We start from the raw sequence: 19343 nt of genomic DNA, 5'->3' as shown, positions 1-19343 counted from the left end.
CCGAGGGGCTGGGTACCGCAGCAGCCGCGGCACAGCTTTGTGGCAGGCAGGGGGCAGGCAGCTGCCAAGCAGCACTGCTTCGATGCCACCGTTGTCGCCCGGAGCAAGGGCCCACGCCGCGCCTGGTGGGCGAGGGGACGGAGGGTGAGCGCGGAGGAAGGCACCAGCCAGGCTGTGCCCCACCGCTCGGCCGCTTCTAGCCTCCCCCTTCCCCGCTCGTCCCACCCTCCAAGGGCGGGACTCGAACCCGCGGTTCCTTCGGCCCCCGTAGAGGGCGCGCCTGGGCCTTTAAGCCCCGAGCGGGGCGGTCCCGCGCCGCCCAATGGGAGCGCGGCTTGCTGGTAGGTGGAGGGGGCGGGCGGCAGCGGGGCCGGGAGCAGCCATGGCGCGGGCGGGGCGGGCGGCGGCAGTGGCGGGGCCGGGCGTGCCGCCGCGGGGCCGGCGGGGGAGCAGCGGCCGCGGCCCCGCGGAGCACCTGTAGCCGCGGCCGGGCCGTAGGCTGGCGAACCGGGGCGCGCTGGCGGCGGCCGCCGCGGCGGTGGTGGCGGCGGGGGAGGGAGACGGGAGCCAGCCGCCGGCCGCGCCGCCGCCGACACCCCACAAGAGGATGAAGAAGCGGAAGGAGCTGAACGCCCTCATCGGCCTGGCCGCCGACGGCCGCAGGAAGACGCCCACCAAGAAGGGCTCGGGCCACCGGCTGCTGCGCACCGAGCCGCCCGCCTCCGACTCCGAGTCCAGCTCCGAGGAGGACGAGTTCGCGGCGGCGGGGGCGCGGGGCCGCTGCGGCAAGTGAGTCCCCGCGGCTGCCGCTGCCCCCCCGACCCGGTCATACCCGCTTGGGGGTCTGTGCCCAGCTCCGGGCCCCGGCCTCGCCGCGGCGGGAGCCCCTCGCCTCCGCACCGGTCTCCGGGGCGGTGCTGGGGGCGGCTGCGTTGCCTTCAGCGGGTCAGCTGCGCGGTTGTGGGGGGTTGTGGGGCGCTGGGGGCTGCCAGGAAAGCCCTGGAGCTGCACGGAGTGTGTCGGGCCCAACAGGTCGCCTGGCTGGGAGTGGAAGTAGATCTGAACCATCCTCCGGCTTTTTTCTTATTGTTTTTTTCCGTTTTGCCCTTGCTGCAACTGAACTCCTTAGAGCAGCTCGGGGTCAGTTGCGTGAGATGTTGAGCAGTTACTATCCCCGTGTGATCAGCATGACACAGTCCTGTATCTGCGAGCTGACACACTGCTGGTTTTCTCATGAACATAATGTGCCTTTACTAATAAACAAACTTGTCAGTTAAGTAACAGCGTTATTAACAGGCCTCTAAGAATAACTAAAAGTAGGCACGTCGCAGAAAAACTTAGACTTCCCCAGTTTAGGATAAACTAGAAGTACTTGTCATAACTTTATGGCAATGCCCTTTCTTGAAGCCCACTTTCCAAGCTATCAAGCAGATGTTCCTAACGTAAGTTTATGTGAGCAGAGCAGGAAATTTTAGTAAGAGAAACCTGACAGCTGCTCTTGAGTCCGCTAGATGTGCCTCCTGAGGATAAACTGAACAGAAAGTAACAGCCCTGGTCTCGCTGTGTAGCCTTATTTATTCTTGGAAAAGCTCTTCGTTAACTCTTGTCAGCCAAAACGTGCTGTTCCAGTGCGGTCCCTTACTTTGATAGATCAGCATTTAAAATAAAACTTTTCTAGATACTGTTGAATAGTCACAATCTGTTTTGTTTTACCCAGGGGAGACTACCTACGATGCTGCAAATTCTGTTACCCATTATGTGCGTTTGTTATTCTTGCCGCTTGCGTGGTAGCGTGCGTTGGCTTAGTCTGGATGCAGGTGGCTCTCAAGGAGGATCTGGATGCAATAAAGGAGAAGTTTCGAACTAGTAAGTATAAATGTAACTTTGCTATTTCACATTTGCTTTGGTCAGTATGAAGAGCTTTAGTTGCCTGCCTGCTTATTCAAAGTATGAAAGTACTGCGTAGACAAACTGCCACTGAGTCGAGGAGTTGTCTGAGCCAAAAACACTCGGATGCTGGGCTAATTGAAGGCAAACGTTATATGTTCTTGCCTGCTCTATATCTTCTGAGGAGCAGGGACGCTGGACTAGGTGGGCCTGTAGTTGCTTGTACATACCTTTCTAAAATTCCTGACTTTGGTCTTGGGAGTGCTCGCTTCCAAAGGAAGCACCGGTTTAAAGAAAAAGTTCTGATCATCCTTGTAAAAACAGTCTAGGGGATTTTGATGAATCCCTTAAAAAAAATTAATGGAAAACAATCTACTTGTCTTGATCTCTTTTAAAAACCTCTAATACTTGGCGATGGCGTTACTGCAATTTGAATGTTGCTTTGGGATTCTGTTTTTTTTCTTCGTATCCTCTGAATGTTTGTCTTGCTTGCGTTGACCTGTTCTTGTTCAGCTTTTATGTCATGTTGCATATGGTGTGCAGTTACATCAAGTTTGATGCTTTGAAGTATGGAGTTAACGTGAAGCATTTTGCCTGTAGGTCTCAGGTTTTCCCTGTCCATGTAAGGTTTCAATGTTTTAACCTCTGTAGTGCTGAGGTAGAACAAATGGTGAGACCTGTATGTAATGTATGCGCTTGGTTCTCTATGCTTCACCTCTGGACACAAGGTATGCTCTGGTGCCTTATTTTAGTAGTGTTTAAAATGCTATATATTGAAAAAGGCAAGGATAAGCTGAAGAGCTCTGTGAATGGAGCAGAAGAGAGTGAAGCTTAAGCATTTGGGTAGTCTCTAGCTGCTTCAGGAAAGCTAGGTAGGTAGTTTTGCCTGAGGAGCTCTGCTGTTGACTGCGGGTTTTGTCCCATAGCTTTGGTCTTCATCTTAGAAGTTTTGTGCTCAGGACATGAAGGTGACCTTAAAAATAAGGCTGGTGAAATCAGTTCAAAAATTAGGAGGCTGCTAGGGCTGAAGGATAAGCAGAGGGTTTGATTTGCTTGTGACAAAAGAGCTATTGAGGAAATGTGTGTAGAAATTCTTTGCTCTTGGTGTTTAGGGCTTCCTGTTTGAGTGTGTAACTCTGCTGTGAGGTGGAGAGTTGTCTGCCCAGGTGGAACCTGCTGGCTGGAAGTGAAAGCATTGCTGATAGATGTGCTTTTATATTAACTAATAGTGAACTCTGAAAGTTAGCCGTAACTGGCGTCCAGCAGTTATGGAGGATGCCTTCGGTTACAGGTGCTGCTTTGTGGCTGTGAGTGTGCTGAACAGCTATGCAGTAGCTGTTTCTGTGTTCTGGGTAAACTGACTGCCGCTCTTCATGGACTGATCTGCTTTAAGTATGTACTGGCAGTAAAAGTTTTGCACGGTGACAACATTTGTTGGCTTTGGTGTAGTTAAGTTTCATCATTCCTATTCTACATAGACCTCTTTGTTAAAGCAGTTGCTCTCTCTGAGCTTACTGTCTGGCAGTTAGATGTGCTTGTTTTCTCCTTAATAGCTCTGATAGAAAAGCTGTGCATTTAATAGTTGGTCTAGTGATAAAGTAGCCTCAGATTTCCATGCTACTGTAGTAGCATGCCTAGAAGCTGGATGGGAGTCTCATAATGAGGCACAGCATTAGAAACAACAACAACAAAAAAAAAACAGACAGCAAGAGTAACCTGGTTCCAAAAGGTAACGTTGTGCTTTGGTGAGACAGATGGGTGGATGGAGAAACAAAGGCTCGGGATCAGTCTGTCCTTCAGCAGGTTTGGAAAAAGAATCTTCCTCCTCTGAATCTTCATCCGGATTTTTTCCCCATAAGAGTAGATTCCAGTGGCAGTATTTGTTAATGTTCTGCCATCCTTTGAAGAAACTGAGTATGGTATGAGCGATTTTTAAAAATAAGACATCTTTGCATCTAGTATGTTTGGGATAGGGGGAAGTTCTTGTGGTGTTTCCTTTCAGTTGTTAGTAATGATGCTAAGAATGCATATAGCACTTAACCTTCCTAGCACTGCAAAAAACTCTTAAGTGGAGTCTCACTGCACACAGTGAGAGTTGCAAAACAGAAACTAGTTTGCCTACAAGAGCCTCTGAAACATCAGATTGAGTGTGAACTGCTTGTATCGAATGCACAATTAACTCTCAGTCTGTTTTGGCTAAAATACATCTTTCAAGGTCTTACTTAACCAAAAGTGTTATTTGGATCTTGGGTGATCAATGCAGATTACTCTGTACCTAGAAATGACTTTTAGGACTTGCTTCAAGAAAAGTGAAGTGGGTTTTTGAAGATGCACCGCTTTCCAGTTGTGTGTATTTGGGCATCCACTCCACGAGCATGAAGCACTCCTGAAGGCTTCCCCTTTTGACAGGATGGGTCACACAAGGACATGTGTTCTAGGAGCTGCCAGCTACCTACCACGTAGGTCCCACTGCCCTTGGCAGTCTGGTCTGAACCATGGCGCTTTGTTGCAGAGCATTCCAGTGCTGCATGACAGGGGGGAGGTGCAGGTTTTGGAGAACTCTGTCACCTCCATCTCAAAACCTTTGCTTATTTGTTTCCCAGACCTAGGGATTTAGGATTGCCTAATAGTGCTTGCAGCTAAACAGCTTAGTCACTGCAGACCTGGAAGAGCTGCATTTCTGAGGCTCACTTGAATTTGTTTGAGCTGCACGTTTCCCCCTTGCTGTAGCATTAATTGCAGTAATAACTGACTTTATTTCCAAGGACCTTGTTTACTGATTTGTTTACCAACAGACATTAGTGTGTAAGCTTCCACATTTTTTTCAGTTGTCTGTCACACAGAAAAACTGTAATCATGTTAATCTATTTGGAATTCACTTCATCGCCAGCAGCCCCTTTGCAGGCTCGGAAAAGGGCACTGAGGTTCATTTCATGTTCTGCCTCTGCCCTGGTACTATTGGCAGTTCTTATTCACAGTCCCATTATGATTTCATGTTCCTCTGTGAAAGTAATGCAAAATAACTGCACTAAATAAAGACCTGCTGAGGCTTGCCAGAATGACAGTATTATTGCAAAGCGTTAAATTTAGTACGGTCTCTCTGGGTTCTCTCTGCAGACATTAGGACTCTTAAAACAAAAAAGAGCTGTCATTGTGAACAGACACTTAATTTTGAATTGGCAATAAACCCATATGTAGAAACTGCTACTGCCCCTTTTCACTGCTGTAGATGTTGCTGCTTATGATTTGTCTTTTGCCTTTCAACATTGTTCACCTGGACTTTTGGGACTTTTTAAAACAAATGTAATTGTTTTTTTATTTTTTTTTCCAGTGGAATCTAATCAAAAGACATCATTCCAAGAAATTCCTAAACTGAATGAAGATTTGGTGCAGAAGCAAAAGCAACTAGAACAAATTGAGACTGGAGAACTGGGGCTAAGTAAAATTTGGATGAATATCACAGAGATCAATAAACAGGTGAGAGGGATCAGTGCTTGGTTTTGAAAAATAATAAAATACTCCAAGCAAATTTATTTTTACAGAAGTTAATTTCAAGTGCTGTGCTGAGCTTTTCTCTAAGGACTTCCATGACTGTATGCTTAAACTTTTATTTTTAAAGTTAAAATGGAGCATAAGCCTTATTATTAAACAAGCAAAAAAGGTTGAGCATCCAGTTGGACTGGAGATTGATTGCAAAGAGGAGAAATTATGCAACTGGTGGAAAGACTTCAGGCAGAATTTAAAAGAACCTGAGAACTGTGCAGTTCCTAATTTTCCTGGCAAATAATTGTGATGTTATGATGAGAGATTTGACATTTCAAATTTCTAGGAGTGTCTGCAAACACTTCATGAACATGGAAAGAAGTTACCTGAATCAGTGCAAGTTCTTGTTGCTGCAGATGAAGTACTGGTGTCTTGTAAATATAAAATCTGCTAATGCATACTTGGAATCTGAGCTGGCGTAAATCCTAGCTCTGTTTACGCGGCTAGAACTAAGCCACTTAACAGAAAGCTGTTTCCTCAGCTGATGTATTAGCTCATGCTTCAAACAAAGCATCCAGCAAGTCTCTTACTGAAATTCTTGCCTCGGAGGTAAAAGTTCAGAACTGCTCCCAGTTAGTGTATCAAGAGGTGTGTGTTGGGAACTCTCCCTGGCACTCGTGCTTTGGGTTTAAATTTTAAGAGTATTGATGTGCCTGCTCAGATTGGGTTTTTTTCAGTCCTGTGCAGTGGTTAAGTGGTTAATGGGGCATATAACTATGTTTGAAAAATTGACTTGCCTTCTTTGGTATCTGACAGTATGTGTTATCCACAGATATTTAGGTGCTTCATTGAACTTTTAAAACACTATCATCTGCACCTGGGTGTTAAAGATACTTGCACATGGTTCTTGCAGGCCTTCAAGTTACTTCAGGGTCTGGTTACAGTCTGAGCCAGCTCTTCTGGGGATCAAAATTTATTTATTGTTTCTTTTTTTTTTTCCATAAATTGTTAGGATGCACGGCTGGGAATTATTTTGGCCAATATTCACAGCTGTGGAACCAGAGACTGCAGGCCAGCTGGTCAGTGTTGGCCTAATGTAAAATTAGGATCTTGCCCATTTCCTCAGCTTGCAAAACAACTTTTTTTTTTTTTTTTTTTAACCAGAAGAAAGTGGGTTTTATCTGCTCTGCTTTTGTGTTGTCAAATGTGAGAAGAAATTATTTTTCTTCGTTTTGACTACTGATGGCTACCAATGGATCTTAAAGTGATAGTGTTAGAAATTAATGACCGGCATGTGGTTCTTAATTTATTTGACAGCCTCTCAATTGGAATGAATAAATAATCCTGAAGACCCATTGAATAAATTGCCTTCTGGGTCAAACAGTTGACAGGAGTTGTGCGGTACCTAGATTGTCACTGTTCCACTTCTGTAGCAGAAGGTTTGGGTTATATGTGCAACTTCTTTGCCTGCCACTCAGCTAGAGAAGTTGCTTGGCTTTGCTGGGTTTTGCCAGGCAGGTTTGATTGCTAAATACAGAAGTAGATGACTGTTTCCTCCACGTAAAGGCTTCTTGCACAATTTTAAAAATCTTTCTTGGGCGACAGCCTCTCTCTGATGGGATTAATGTAAAATGGGCAGAGGGTGCACTGTTGAAAAGAAGGGGCTTCTATGGCTTTCATTCAGTTTGAAAAAAAATCTTGTCTCTCTAGCAAGAGGCAGAATATTTTTACAATGTAGAGCCAGGGGTGTTTTGTGTGTGTCTATATATATATTTTTGTCTTGCCTTGTGTTTTAATGTTACAAATTAAGTCATTAGTACTGGGGAAGGTCAGAATCAGGATTGTGTTGACTAATTCTAAATATTTCTCTTTGGTTTTAGATATCGCTATTGACCTCAACAGTAAATCATCTCAAAAACAACATAAAGTCTGCTTCTGATCTGATTTCTCTTCCTCTCACAGTGGAGAAACTTCAGAAGGCAAGTACTGTAAATGTGGCTATTGCTAAATGCATTCTGTGCGGCTAAGTTGCAGCTGGGCTCTTGGGGACAGCAGTGACAACAGGAGTTACCTGAATTGCATGTGAGGAATATTTGCTTCTCCATCTTGTTTTTAAATTGGACTTCATATACTTGATATTGTATGGTCCTACCAGAACGTATGGCAGATAAAAAATTTGAAGGCCTTGGTTGTCCCGTTCTGGAGATGCATTTGTTTCTGATTGTATTATGTTGTTACTTCTTTACCTTGGGGTGGATCTTTCTGGTTGCTTTCCTTTGGGTTGCTAATCTTAATATACTTTAAGACACTTGCAAAAAGTCTGTCTGCAGTTTTACAGCTTTGCTTGCAAATGTGTGGTTTGTTTAGCTTTTTTAATCAGAAAAGAAAATGGATTGCTTTCTGGAAAACTTCCTCATCTTGAGCAGTATGTAGTTCTACATCTGACTCTGCATTTACAGTCTTGAGGCAGGTAGAGGTCTAACTTGGGAGCGGGGGGCATGGAACATTAACGTGGGAGCTTTCTTGGTGTTCAGTACATGCACAGCAAAACGTGAATTGTACTGGGATGGTTTTCTGACAATCCCTTGAAAGATGGGCCCTACTGGCTGACACAGGCTTACTTCTAAAGTGTCTTCTGTTAATACAGTGTCTTACCCTGTGCCTTAGCTGAGCATTCTTTACCAAAGAACTGTCCTGTTTACTTTGGTAAAAAGAAGGGCTTGTTGAAACTTCCCCAGCTCTTCTGGGGCAGTTCTGTTTATTTAGCAATAAATATTTATATTGGGCTAACACCTAATGTCAGCCCAGTCGTCTTTGTGGCTTTTATGGGTTTCCACTTCTTATTTCCCGTCCCTACAAAATTAATGTATAATCAACAAGCTAGTCATATGCAAAGCAATTAGTGTGGCTTGGCTGATTAGGCTGCTAGGATTTTTTTTTTTCTGGGAGGAGTACAAAGCTGTTTCCTAAGCTTCTAATTTGCTGTTATGAGCATGCTGGATTGTCACTGTGTCATATCAGAAGTAAGTCTTAAGGCAGTACCTAGAGTCTGGAACCTGCACCTACGTTATTTATATAATATAGAAAAACCTTGTTGACATCTTGCTGCCTTCAGTACCATCAGGACAAAGTATTAGGGCCAAGAGGTTTCAGCTTGCAGTGATCTGCTGAACAGCAAGGCTTTTTCGTGTTGAAATAAGTCCATCCTTGGTCACACTTTGTGAAAATCAAAGTCCTTGGGAACTTTTGAATCCTTTCCAGTCTCTGCCATTGAGTCTAAGTAAGTGTTAGATGTGGCATCTGTTTCCACTGCTCTCTTGAGCCATCTTGCTTGCATTCATGTTTTGGAAGGTTGATGTAATAAACAGAACTGGAATCCTTCCAGGAGGTATATTGCGAGGTGTTGAGTGTAGATGAACTATTTGGAGGTTTCAATACAATAGTTTTAATGGCTTGTAAATGTCATGTTAATGAAAAATTATAGGTTTCAAGACTTGGTCTTCTTTTTGACCCCTGTGTGCATGCTGCACTACCTCCTGTCACACAGGAGAACTTCAGTGGGTATAGGTTGGTAGCCTGGCTTTTGATAGCCCTGGTGAAAAATCTCCTGCTCAACTGTCCATTGCATCCAGCTGTCTTTGGAATTGCCTGCCTTTCTTGGAAGAAAAGGCTGCTATTCTTAGAATAGGATTTTGGTTTTAAGCCCTTTTCCCTCTAGGTACTGTTCCTGAAAATAAGGATCTGCCTGGTGGTAGTAGACTCCTGAAGGATTACTGAGGGAGTTCCTTCTCCTCCCTTTTGTTCAGACTAATGAAAGGTGCTAAAGGTGTCCTGAGGTCCTCCAGGGCAGAGAGGTTGGTTACTGAACTGATGTTCGGACTTGCAAAATGAAGAGCTGGAGAAAGATTTGTGTGGATATCGTTTGAATATAGTCTGGGTAGCTAGAGGGTCGCTTCAGTGCCTTAAGAGCTTATGAGCGTAACAGGGTCATAGGAAAAGGGGATTTTTAGATGGGTTCCGTTTGTTTTAATGGTTGAAGAAAGTATTAAAAATGGAATGTGAAGCAGAGGGGCATGCTCTGTCCCATCAGTGTAACTTGCACTAGTGTTTTTGGATGTCCTAGCTGACGATCTGACTCTGATAGGTGCTGTGCTGTCAGCTGCTGAAACACCAGTGCAGCTTTACAGAATAGCTACTTTCTAAAGTTAGAGCTGGGGATGGGGGAGTTCACATAGGTGAAGCAAGGGAAGGATGGGGCGGGAGTAGTCAGAAGCAAAGGTAGCTGTCACAGTGCACTGACTGTACCTGCAGAATTCATGTGGGCGTTCCTGATGCTTCAGAGCTATTCTTTCATTTTAAAAAAGGTAATACTGGCTTGAAAATGTGACTGGTGACCTTTGGCAGGCTAGTTTTGCAGTGTATGACGTGTCTGATGGGTAGCCCTGAAAGACAGTTAAGGCAGGGTAAATAGGTGATGTCAGCATCCTTGTATTCCATACAAGTACTCCATGTAGAGAGGAAGTAAGATGTCTTCATCTCAGGATTATTTTTTTGTAAATTAATGCCAGAACATTTGTATTGTTCTGGGAGTGAGAGTAGCAAACCTGTCACTTTGGTTATCTAGCTTAAGCTCTCATGGTGTAGAGTGTGTGTTCATTTATTGGCCTGGAGGTGCGATGGGTATAATGTAGTTTTGTCTGCAAAAGAAGTTCCGAATACTGCAAACTCGCGTGCACATTTTTGTGGCAGTCTGCCTGCAGCTTCACTAGCAAAACATTGTGTTTAGCAGATTGAAACTTCGGAACAGTACAGTTGAGGAAGGCTGAGATTTTTGTCTACTTCTTTCTTCCAGACTGTAGCAAACATAGGTAGCACTCTTACCAGTGTTTCTCATGATGTTGAAAATATACAGACAGCTATTGAAGAATACAAGAAATCCGTAGAAATACTCCAGAATGATGTGGTAAGAAAATGTACTGATATAACACTGTTTTAATGGTTACCTGCCTAATATGAAGCAAATTAAGAACTGCGTGGAGTTTTGCCTTATGCCTTCAAAATACTTTTGAAGTTTTAGTAGGTGCTGGCTGGTACGTTAATACACTGCTAATCTCGTAATCCCAGTGTGGCATCTCCTATGTGGTATCAAGTATGTATTTTTCTGTAGCCAGAATTGTTGGTTGCTTCTGTACTTCCTATCCTGCAGATTTTTGCTTCCTACTACACAGATGTGAAGCCTTGGGAATTTCTGCTTTTGTGTGATGCAGGGTACTGCTTATGGTAACTGTCTGCACTCTCTTAGGAATTGGGGATGGTGGAAGCATTGAGATACAGTTTGTTGGTTGAATTAAGGATGCATATAAAGATGAAATTACTGACCATCTTTACCAGAAAGTACTCGCTGTATTTGTACTGACCTCTCACTTGGTGTTAACAAACTGAGCCAATAATTCAAGTTTTTCAGCTAAACTGCAATACAGCACTACTTTAATATGAATACTTGCAGATAAAATCGAAATTAGACACATTATAAAACTTGATTCAGTCAGTGAGTGTTACGAAAACATTGCAGATATGGCAGTGTGTATGGTAGCAGTGAAATGTGTATCATAATAATTGATTAAAGGGAGAAGAGCTAATTAGGAGGGTTTATTTAAAATAAATTTGGACCTTATGTGTCTGAAAGAGAAAACTCTGTCTTAGCCTAGTTAAAATGCTGCATGCACAACAGACATGAGTGACTATAATTGTAGCAAAACATCCTTAGCTACAGCCTGCCAGTTATTAAAAGCTTAGTATTGTTTTACAGGCATTTGGTAATGTGATTTTCTACTTTTTTCCTTAGAAGGAATTAAAACAGATACCTTCACTTCCCTCCGCTGTTTTGCCAAGGACTGAGAGAAATCAGACAGAAAATTGCAAACAGGTATTTTTCTCCCTTGCATAAGGAATATTGGTACAGGTATCACTGATACTTATTGTGTGTGATTTGCAGTACTGTAGTGTACAAAAAAGTATGGTTTTTTATCAAGACAATACAGATAGCATCCTTCAAAATGAAATACAAGATAATTTTGCTGTAGTTTGTTCCTGTGCCTGTGCAAAGTATCCTATTCTGAAAAGTATTTTTTGTGTTCTAACTGGGTGAGGAGTAAAAAGACTGAAACAAATATCAAACAAATTATAGGTGTACTTTGCTCACGTAAATGGAAATGAGTTAAAAGCTTTTTATCGAATGGATTTCATGGCAGGTGCTTGCCAATCTAAGCAAATCTGGGAGTGGCATGTGTTGAGTCACTCTCAATGTAATGAGGTGTGGAAAGCGGGGATTTGGCAACAAAAAAAAAGGATAATGTGTGGGTGTTCAGCTGAATGGCTTGGAATGGAATGATTGCATTTATTTACATTTAATACAGTCAATATCTCCCTCAAAAATGAACCTTGTGTATAAATATGCCTAGTACATGCTTTCTTGAGAAAAATAGTTGGTGTGGTTACTAAGCTTGCCCTGGAAAATTAGATGAATAGTCTTTGTGTGTTTGCTGGCACAGCTGAAGTGCTTACATTGGCAACAAAGAGGTTAGCCCTGAGGAAAATCTCGAACTTTGAAAGCTGGAATAACTTTCTGGAAGCTTCCAGTTGGATGTTTTCAGTGGTGTTGGTGGAGAGCCAGTCTGAAGTCTGCCTGGTTAAACTGGGTCAGTCACCATGTTAATAGCAAGAGTGCTGCAGAGGTTGAGTAAACTGACATGTGTTGGTTTTATGTTTCAGGAAAGCCAGTTGCTGCATGCAGCTTTGGAGGAGCTAAATAATACTGTAGTGGCGCACCAAAAGCTGAATGATGTCAAGCTTCTAAACGTGGATTCAGCCATTGGTAACCTCAGCTGGAGGGTTACGGTGTTAGAAAACTCTCCCCTTGCTGTGAATAACCTGGACAGAAGAGAGAACTTGTCTGCCAATGTGGTAAGTATTTGATGACTAAGGGTGTCTGCTCAGGGTAGTAGTTTCAATACTTTCTATGCACTATAGATGCAGCTTTTCAAACCTAGCTAAAGAAAATGTCAGAATTAAACTTGAGACACTTAGGATTTAATTTTAAAAGACTGGAACTTGTTCCATATTTCTGAACTGATAACCAATGTTAAGAGTATCTATGAAGTAGTCATTTCTTCCCTGCAGAATCTACAGAAAAATGTCCCAAACACGATGACATTTAAGACTTGGGCAACTGCTTGAAGGGACAGTATTCACAAACCTCTTTATGTTTTAGGAAGGCACTCTGGCATGTAAGGGGTCTGTTAAGACCACTGAGGAGCTAGATGGGCCCTGGATTGTTCAGTGGTACTTAAATGCTAAGAAAAAAAATTAACACTAAATATGTTAGTAAATCCTTCCAGTGCTTTCTGTATGCCATACTGGGGCCAGTCTCTGAGAACATGTTCTGTATGTTTAGCAATAAGGAACATGCTGACATTGCTGTGGTAAATCACATAACCCACTGTCTTCATGTTTATTGTAGCATGTATTTGTAGGTTTTTTTTTTCCTGCCTCAGGCCTGCCAAAGTTGAAGGAAAGAAACTCTATTGTAGCAAATAAGCAGCACACGAATAAGCTTGGCTCTCCTCCATTTTTCCTGTAGGGGAATGATGCAACTACCTCACTAAAAGTGGAAAATGAGGATCAGCTCGATAATGAAACTCATTCAAATAAAGAACTGAAGGTAAAGTAAGGAAACACAAATTACACTGGATTAGTAGACCAAGTCATTGTCTTTATAATCATGTTTTAAATGAGACTTAATTGAGATAAGATGCGCAAGCAGGTTAATCTGATCCAGTTCCTTTTAAAAGTTCAGAGTAGAAGGACAGCTTGTCCACCTGATTTTGGGAACACGAAGTCAATTAGGATGGAAGAAAAGTTGTAATAGTTTAAAGTCTTGCCATTCTAACTATATATGGGGTAACATAGAAAAGCTGCTGTAATATCCTTCCGTGCAGCTCAAAGAATCTTGGGAGGTTCAGACCATGGTCCAGTGGAACTCTCTCATTTGAGTACCCATTGCCATGCTTTTAGCAAAGCCAACCCAGCTATTGTGGGTTCACACTGTAAAGAGGGTTACGGCATTTATCCAGATTTAAAAACTTTATTGGATTGACTTAGAGAAACTGCGCTAGTGGAGTCTAGGAATTGATGAAAGCTGCCTCTCAGTAATGATCTGATGACTGGCTGTGAGTGAGTTTAACAGACTAACTGAATGGCCACATTGTGGGCTGGGCTTAAGAGGCGGTGCTGCTGAGGTTAGTTTCCATCTTCTGGAAAGAAGGCAGGTGAGTGAACTGGCTGCACTGTTGGTTCTAGGCTTGGATGGATGTGAACTCAACCTATCATCTGGAACCTGCTCATGAAAAGAGCAAAGGAGCTTCAGATTAAAAAATGTGGTGGGTTTATTTTGACAGAGAGATAGTGACTCCAGCACTAAGGTAGTCAGTGTTGCAGACAAACATTTAAAACGATTATGCAATTCAATTAATGTATGTGTTCGTTCCAAATGTGCTTGTTTTATATTATGATTTTTCGGAGTCTTGCTTATTTATATAAGAAATACGGAAATTAAATGTCAGATTCTTTTGAACTGTATCTGCAAAATAGTTGCTTAATTTTCGGGTTGAGGTTTTGATTCTATTGTTTTCTTACAGACCATGTGAATTTATTTCTTGGCTCTTTCCATAGATATTTTTTTTTTTTTTAAATTTTTAAATTTTGTTTATAATTTTAAACTTGATCAGTCTGGAGACCTCCAAGTCACTCAAAAGTACCTACATATTTTAAATTACTTCTTTTCCTGGTGTTCTCAATCTACTGAAGGGGTGCTGTTTAAGAAATTTTTTTTTTCTATGTATGCAGGAAACAGGAACTAGAGATTCTCAGGTATCAAAACTAAGAGAGAAGCTTCAGCTGATGAGTGCTCTCACAAGCAAGCCAGAAAATGACAGACCCATTGAGACATCAAAGAATGGTAAGAATGTCATATAATAGTAATCCATAAACCTGAAGGTTCCCTGTGTAATTGAAAGAATGAGTAATGAAGGTGGATAATTTACACTGTTTCTTAAGATTTTTGGTGAAGATTATTTCAGTTAAAGTGGTAGGAAACTGATGGCTCTAAAACAGGAAACTATATATGACTATAAAAGTTTGAAGGTGACTTTCCACGTGTATAGCAGGAGTCACACCGTCAATAGCTTGTATTTGAAGGTGTACAGTGATTAACCTGTAGAAATTCATACCCGGTAACATCTATTTTTGCTTTTCAAAATCTAAGTGTAACATAGAGGAAAGGTCTGTGTCTCTGCTGACTTGTCTCAGCTGTGCACTTCTGCTGTATATATTCAGGTAGTGCTGAAGATAAGATTTATAATACTTCATTACAATAGAACTGTGCTTGTTAATTTGCTAAGCAGCAACTTGGAAGTTCAGACCTTGCTGTTGGGGAAGATAGATACCTGCATTGACAAGGTGAAAACAACCCAGGTGGGCGGATTTAATTTGCTTAATAAAGCTTGTTCAGCACTTTCAGACTGGGAAGTAGAAAGCACTTCGAAGTCATTCTTCATATGGGGTTTACAAATACACATCTCCTAGTACATCATGAAAGATTAAAGCTGTATAACTGTTCAAAAAAAAGTTTCCTTCCTTCTGTTCTTCCACTTAGTGGTAAAAGGGGACAATGCTGCTATATTCTGAAACAATTTTGCAGCATTCTTATCACATACAGCATCTGTGCAAAAAATTTGATTAGTTTTATCAGATATTTTTGTTGTTCCTGCTAACTGTAATTCTGTGGAATTAGTAAGACTAATAGAAATTGTTTTGTAACAGTTGAAAGTAGTCTGAGTACTACAGCAAAGCCCACAGACCTTTCAAGGCTGGCTTCAAGGTCAGCTGATGACAGCACAGAGGGTAAAGGACAGCTGAGACATCTGTCCTTACCAGGAATTTCCAGCATCGAAGGTATGTCCTTTCTAGGGTGACCTTTTATTTTTCTGAGAATTTCATGTAAATGTTTAGGAGATAAGTATAACTGGAATTACGGTAGTGTGACTGGGCTTTCTGAGAGAAGTGAGGTCAATTTTAAAAGCTTGAGAAGTACAGACTTTAAAAAGAAAAAAATAATTAAAAAAAAAACTAAAAAGAAAGAGTAGCCTGTAGAAGAAAAGAAGTTGGAATTTAAACAGGAGTGTGCATTATAAGTGAATTATAAGTGTTTTGAGTGCCAAAGTATTCTGCCAAGTGCCCCAGAGACTGGGAGAAAGTCAAGGGAAGAGTTAAGGTACTGAAGGAAAACGGAATAGGTGTGAGTGTGTATGTTTTGGGGTTTTTTTCTTCTTTTTTTTTTTTTTTTTTAAGAGAACACTGCCTGGTCAAATGAATGGTTTCTGGATCTTGCTGTTCAGTCTCTTCAGCTACTGAAAGGGCAGTGTTTGGCATCAGGAAATGAATAAACACTTTTCCCTTTATATCATCTGTGCTGTTGGTATAGCAACAGTCATTCACAGCTTGCTTTTGTGGAGGATAACTGCATCTGTATGCAGTTAGTGGTTGTAGAATGGGCTGTTAGTCGTGGAAATAGGGATTATTTTTTACAGATTCAATGTAATTTAATCCAGAAATGTTCGTGCTTTTTTTTCTCCTGTTACTGACAGCTTGCGACAAAGCAGAAGACAAGCTACATACTTGGTTTGCTTTATTTAATTACTAGGTAGTAAGACATAGTGCAGTAAAACTGGAAGAGCAGCTCATAAGATATTCCTGTGTACTTAAAGGAGCTACTTTTAAATCCTTTTCTCTTTGCAGATCTTCAGAATTTGTTTGAAAAAGCAACTGAAGATGCTGATGGAAAACTATCAGATGAAGATCTTCAAAAGCTGCTTGGCTCTACAGCACAAGAGTCACAGAGCTTTAAGAAATTTGACACAGATGGAGATGAGAAATACTCATTACAAGAACTGAGATTAGCATTAGGTGTATAGGATATGTATTTAGAAATGTGATATTGATGGATGCTACTGTAGCTAAAGGAAACTACAGGACATCAAAAACGACGTCTGCACTTTTCCAGTGTTCTACTGATCTTTGGAGCTAAATTACTGTACACATTGCCACCTCCTTTTTCGTTTGCATTTATTGAAAAGAAATTTATATGTCAGTAGGACATAATATTGGGACTCTGTTAAAATCCAGAAAATTCCTAAACTTGGAAACATTTTCCTCTCATTATTTCCTTTTCAAGAGAGTTCTTGTTTTTAATTTAAAATGTGTACATACTAAAATAAAACTATTGTTTTATATTTCACTGAAATTTGCCTTAAATTAGAGAGATGCACTTTATGTAGAGCAGAAGGAAATCTGTCTTGTAAAGATAGGCTTCTTCTGCTTGTAAATATTTGAGATAGTTATGCATATTTAAGGAGAAGTTTGTGTCAGGGGCTGTGTTGGTAGTAAGCTGTTTATAATGAGAGACTGAGCCTAAAAGGGGTGGTTAAGAGCTTCAGCTAAATTTCTAATTTTGATTAAGCGTATTCATGAATGAGTTTGGAGTCAGAGGAAAGCAGGAGTGGTAAATCATACCCATCTATAGCAGGATTTATTTTTAGTGGGAAGAGTTGAAAGTGTTTTTATATCATGAGCCTACAGGAGCAATTACCTACCAAGTGTTTGGGTTTTCACTTCAGCATTCTGTTAGCTTTGGTGTATTGTGTCCAGGTTACATTTTGTGAGATGAGCCTATCTGTTTTTTTTTAAAAAAAAAAAAAAAGAATGTACTGAATAACTTCAACAGATGCTTAAGAGGTAAAAGTCTGCAATGCAGCCTGCTGAGTAGCACCTGAATAGTTCAAGCCTTGGGTACAGTCAGCGGTGTGCTGGTGGTCTTGCTGACTGGTCGCTGGAGGTCTTTTGAACAGGGTTGCTGATGCTGCTGGTTTCTTTCACTGTTGTGTGGGTCACTCTGAAGTGTCCCAAGTAAAGCTCCTGGTCACTAGGAGCATGAGCGGGTGGGGAAGGCCCAGAGTAGACTTGTGGGCTGTTTCCTGACTAATGTGAACATGGTCACCTCTTGATACCTTTACCTTTTGTGTTCTTGCCAACAGAAGGATGTAAAGAGCAGGACGGGAGTGTGCAGTCGCATCAGCGTTCTCTACTGACCCATGCTTTGTAAGTGAGGTTTTCTTACTATAGAGGAACTTAAGGGCTTGTTTATACTCGTGGATCTAAACACAGAGTGTGTTTGTAACCTTCTGGAACATAGAAAAGGACATTTGCAGAAGGGATTCTCTTGCAGGCTAGATTAGGGCCAAGTGGGATGATTTTGCTCACAGATACCACTGATCTTCTTGAGAGTTTTTTTGCACGATTAGTGAGTTGAAGTGGCCCACCTCGCTGAAACATCAGTTTATGTGGAAGTCTGTTCATAATTGTTGACTTTTATATAACTTTAGAGTGGATATTTTATGAATAATTGTATTCTGAAAGTTTGAATCGGTGAAGGAATGTACAAAATGGAACCCTGGTACCCATTGCCTAGGCTTCTATCACTGTTGCTTTTCTATCCTGTTTGGATAATGCAGACGTGACCCAATGTGGAAATGCTTTTGATGTGACGTTTGAAAACACAGTATTTAAAAACAAAACAAAACCAACCAGCCTTGGCTTTTGAGAGGACAAGAAGCCAACGCTTGCTTCTTGCCGCTTCCCGTACCCTTTTATACACTACTGTATAATTCCTTAACCAAATAAAAAAACCCTAGCAATAAAATGTAACCATTCTGGTATTTTATTTGTACATAGTGTATCATAGCCGTATGCCAGAGTTTGCAAAATATTTTTGGAAGCTTGATTTGTATGGAATTTAACTTACCTTAAAATTTAAGGGATTATTGTATTGCCATGTGAATCTTAGTGTTTTGTTTTGTTGCAGTCTGCTTTACTTTTAGAAGGCTCTTCAACAGCAGTAGTGAAACTGTCAGCTAGAGACAGTGTGTGCCGCTCCAGCCACCTGTGTCCTCTGCCTGTGGCCAAGGAGCTGAGCTAGTCAATAGTTGGCACTGGGGCACAGCTGTCCAGTGGTGCTGCTTCATTTGCATGTCAAGAGCACAGTCGATCGCTAATTGCTGTAGTCGTTGCCGTTGTGGGATGGACTTGTGCTATCAGTTTAACAAAATCTGATCATCCCTGAGCACAGTGGTCGCTTTTGTTTGGCCTGGAGTAGCCGGTAGCGGTGTGCTGCAGGCTGGGAGCACCGCTCCCCAGCCAGCCGCTCCGCTCCCTGCAGGTTTGCCATGCTGCCCATCTCCAGCCCCGATGCTGGGTGGTGGCAGGCTTCCTCCCCCGTGTTTTATTCGCGCTGCACATGGTAGAGGGCAGAAAAGCCACGGGTGCAGTAAATACACGTGTTCGGATCCGCTCTCTGCCGTAGCTGATGCCTACAGACGGCGGGGTCCCAGGGGCCCGGCTGGCAGGCACCCCGAGGAGGTTGTGTGCCCCTTGCGGGGGTGAGACCTGGGGAAGAAAGTGCTGTCTGAAATAAAAAGGAATGAAACAGTGAGAGGGACGAGTCTGGGCTGTGCCAGCGATGTGCTGCTGAGGCTTGCTGTTATGCTGTGATTCTTGGGTTCGTTTTCAGGATGTATTTGTGGTGGTTTTGGGTTACTCCGGTGCAGGGACCACCGAGCGTCTTTCCGTTCAGCTACCGACCTCCGCAAGGAGCGGGGCCGCACCGTGCTGGGCATGCTCCTCCGCTCCGCTGCACTTGAGCTATGGCACTCCACGCTTTTTATCATGTAACGCGACTTTTAATTGATCTAAATAAAAGTTCCTTTTCAGTTAATTGATCTAAATCAGTCTCCGGCCGTTTCATTCCGGGGCCGGAACGGCGGGGCGGGGCGGCGCGGCGGGCGGAGCGCTGCGGCGGACGG

General features: G+C 42.4%; 1 protein-coding gene across 3 annotated transcripts; it reads left to right on the top strand.

Annotated features, from left to right (window-relative positions):
* Positions 1-498: 498 nt before the first annotated feature.
* EFCAB14 (EF-hand calcium binding domain 14) lies at positions 499-19265 on the top strand. Of its 3 annotated transcripts, none has more exons than XM_068406888.1 (11): positions 499-789; positions 1718-1866; positions 5219-5364; positions 7251-7349; positions 10223-10333; positions 11219-11296; positions 12142-12333; positions 13010-13090; positions 14275-14386; positions 15250-15381; positions 16225-19265. In XM_068406888.1, the coding sequence occupies exons 1-11, from the start codon at positions 608-610 to the stop codon at positions 16398-16400; spliced, it is 1458 nt and encodes a 485-aa protein (XP_068262989.1). In that variant the 5' UTR covers positions 499-607; the 3' UTR covers positions 16401-19265. The 3 variants fall into 3 exon arrangements, with proteins under 3 accessions (XP_068262989.1, XP_068262988.1, XP_068262990.1); XM_068406887.1 differs by having other exon boundaries at positions 11216-11296; XM_068406889.1 differs by lacking the exon at positions 15250-15381 and having other exon boundaries at positions 11216-11296.
* The last annotated feature ends 78 nt before the right edge of the window (positions 19266-19343 follow it).

Source organism: Nyctibius grandis, chromosome 8 (assembly GCF_013368605.1).
Source record: "Nyctibius grandis isolate bNycGra1 chromosome 8, bNycGra1.pri, whole genome shotgun sequence".
Taxonomy (NCBI): domain Eukaryota; kingdom Metazoa; phylum Chordata; class Aves; order Nyctibiiformes; family Nyctibiidae; genus Nyctibius; species Nyctibius grandis.
Note: the sequence above shows the minus strand (reverse complement) of the source record. Positions and strands in the feature narration are given on the sequence as shown.

Coding starts and splice junctions, on each gene's coding strand:
- EFCAB14 (XM_068406887.1), top strand. CDS start 608: ATGAAGAAGCGGAAGGAGCTGAACGCCCTCATCGGCCTGGCCGCCGAC. Junction 790..1,717: donor GCGCGGGGCCGCTGCGGCAA/GTGAGTCCCCGC, acceptor TGTTTTACCCAG/GGGAGACTACCTACGATGCT. Junction 1,867..5,218: donor AAAGGAGAAGTTTCGAACTA/GTAAGTATAAAT, acceptor TTTTTTTTCCAG/TGGAATCTAATCAAAAGACA.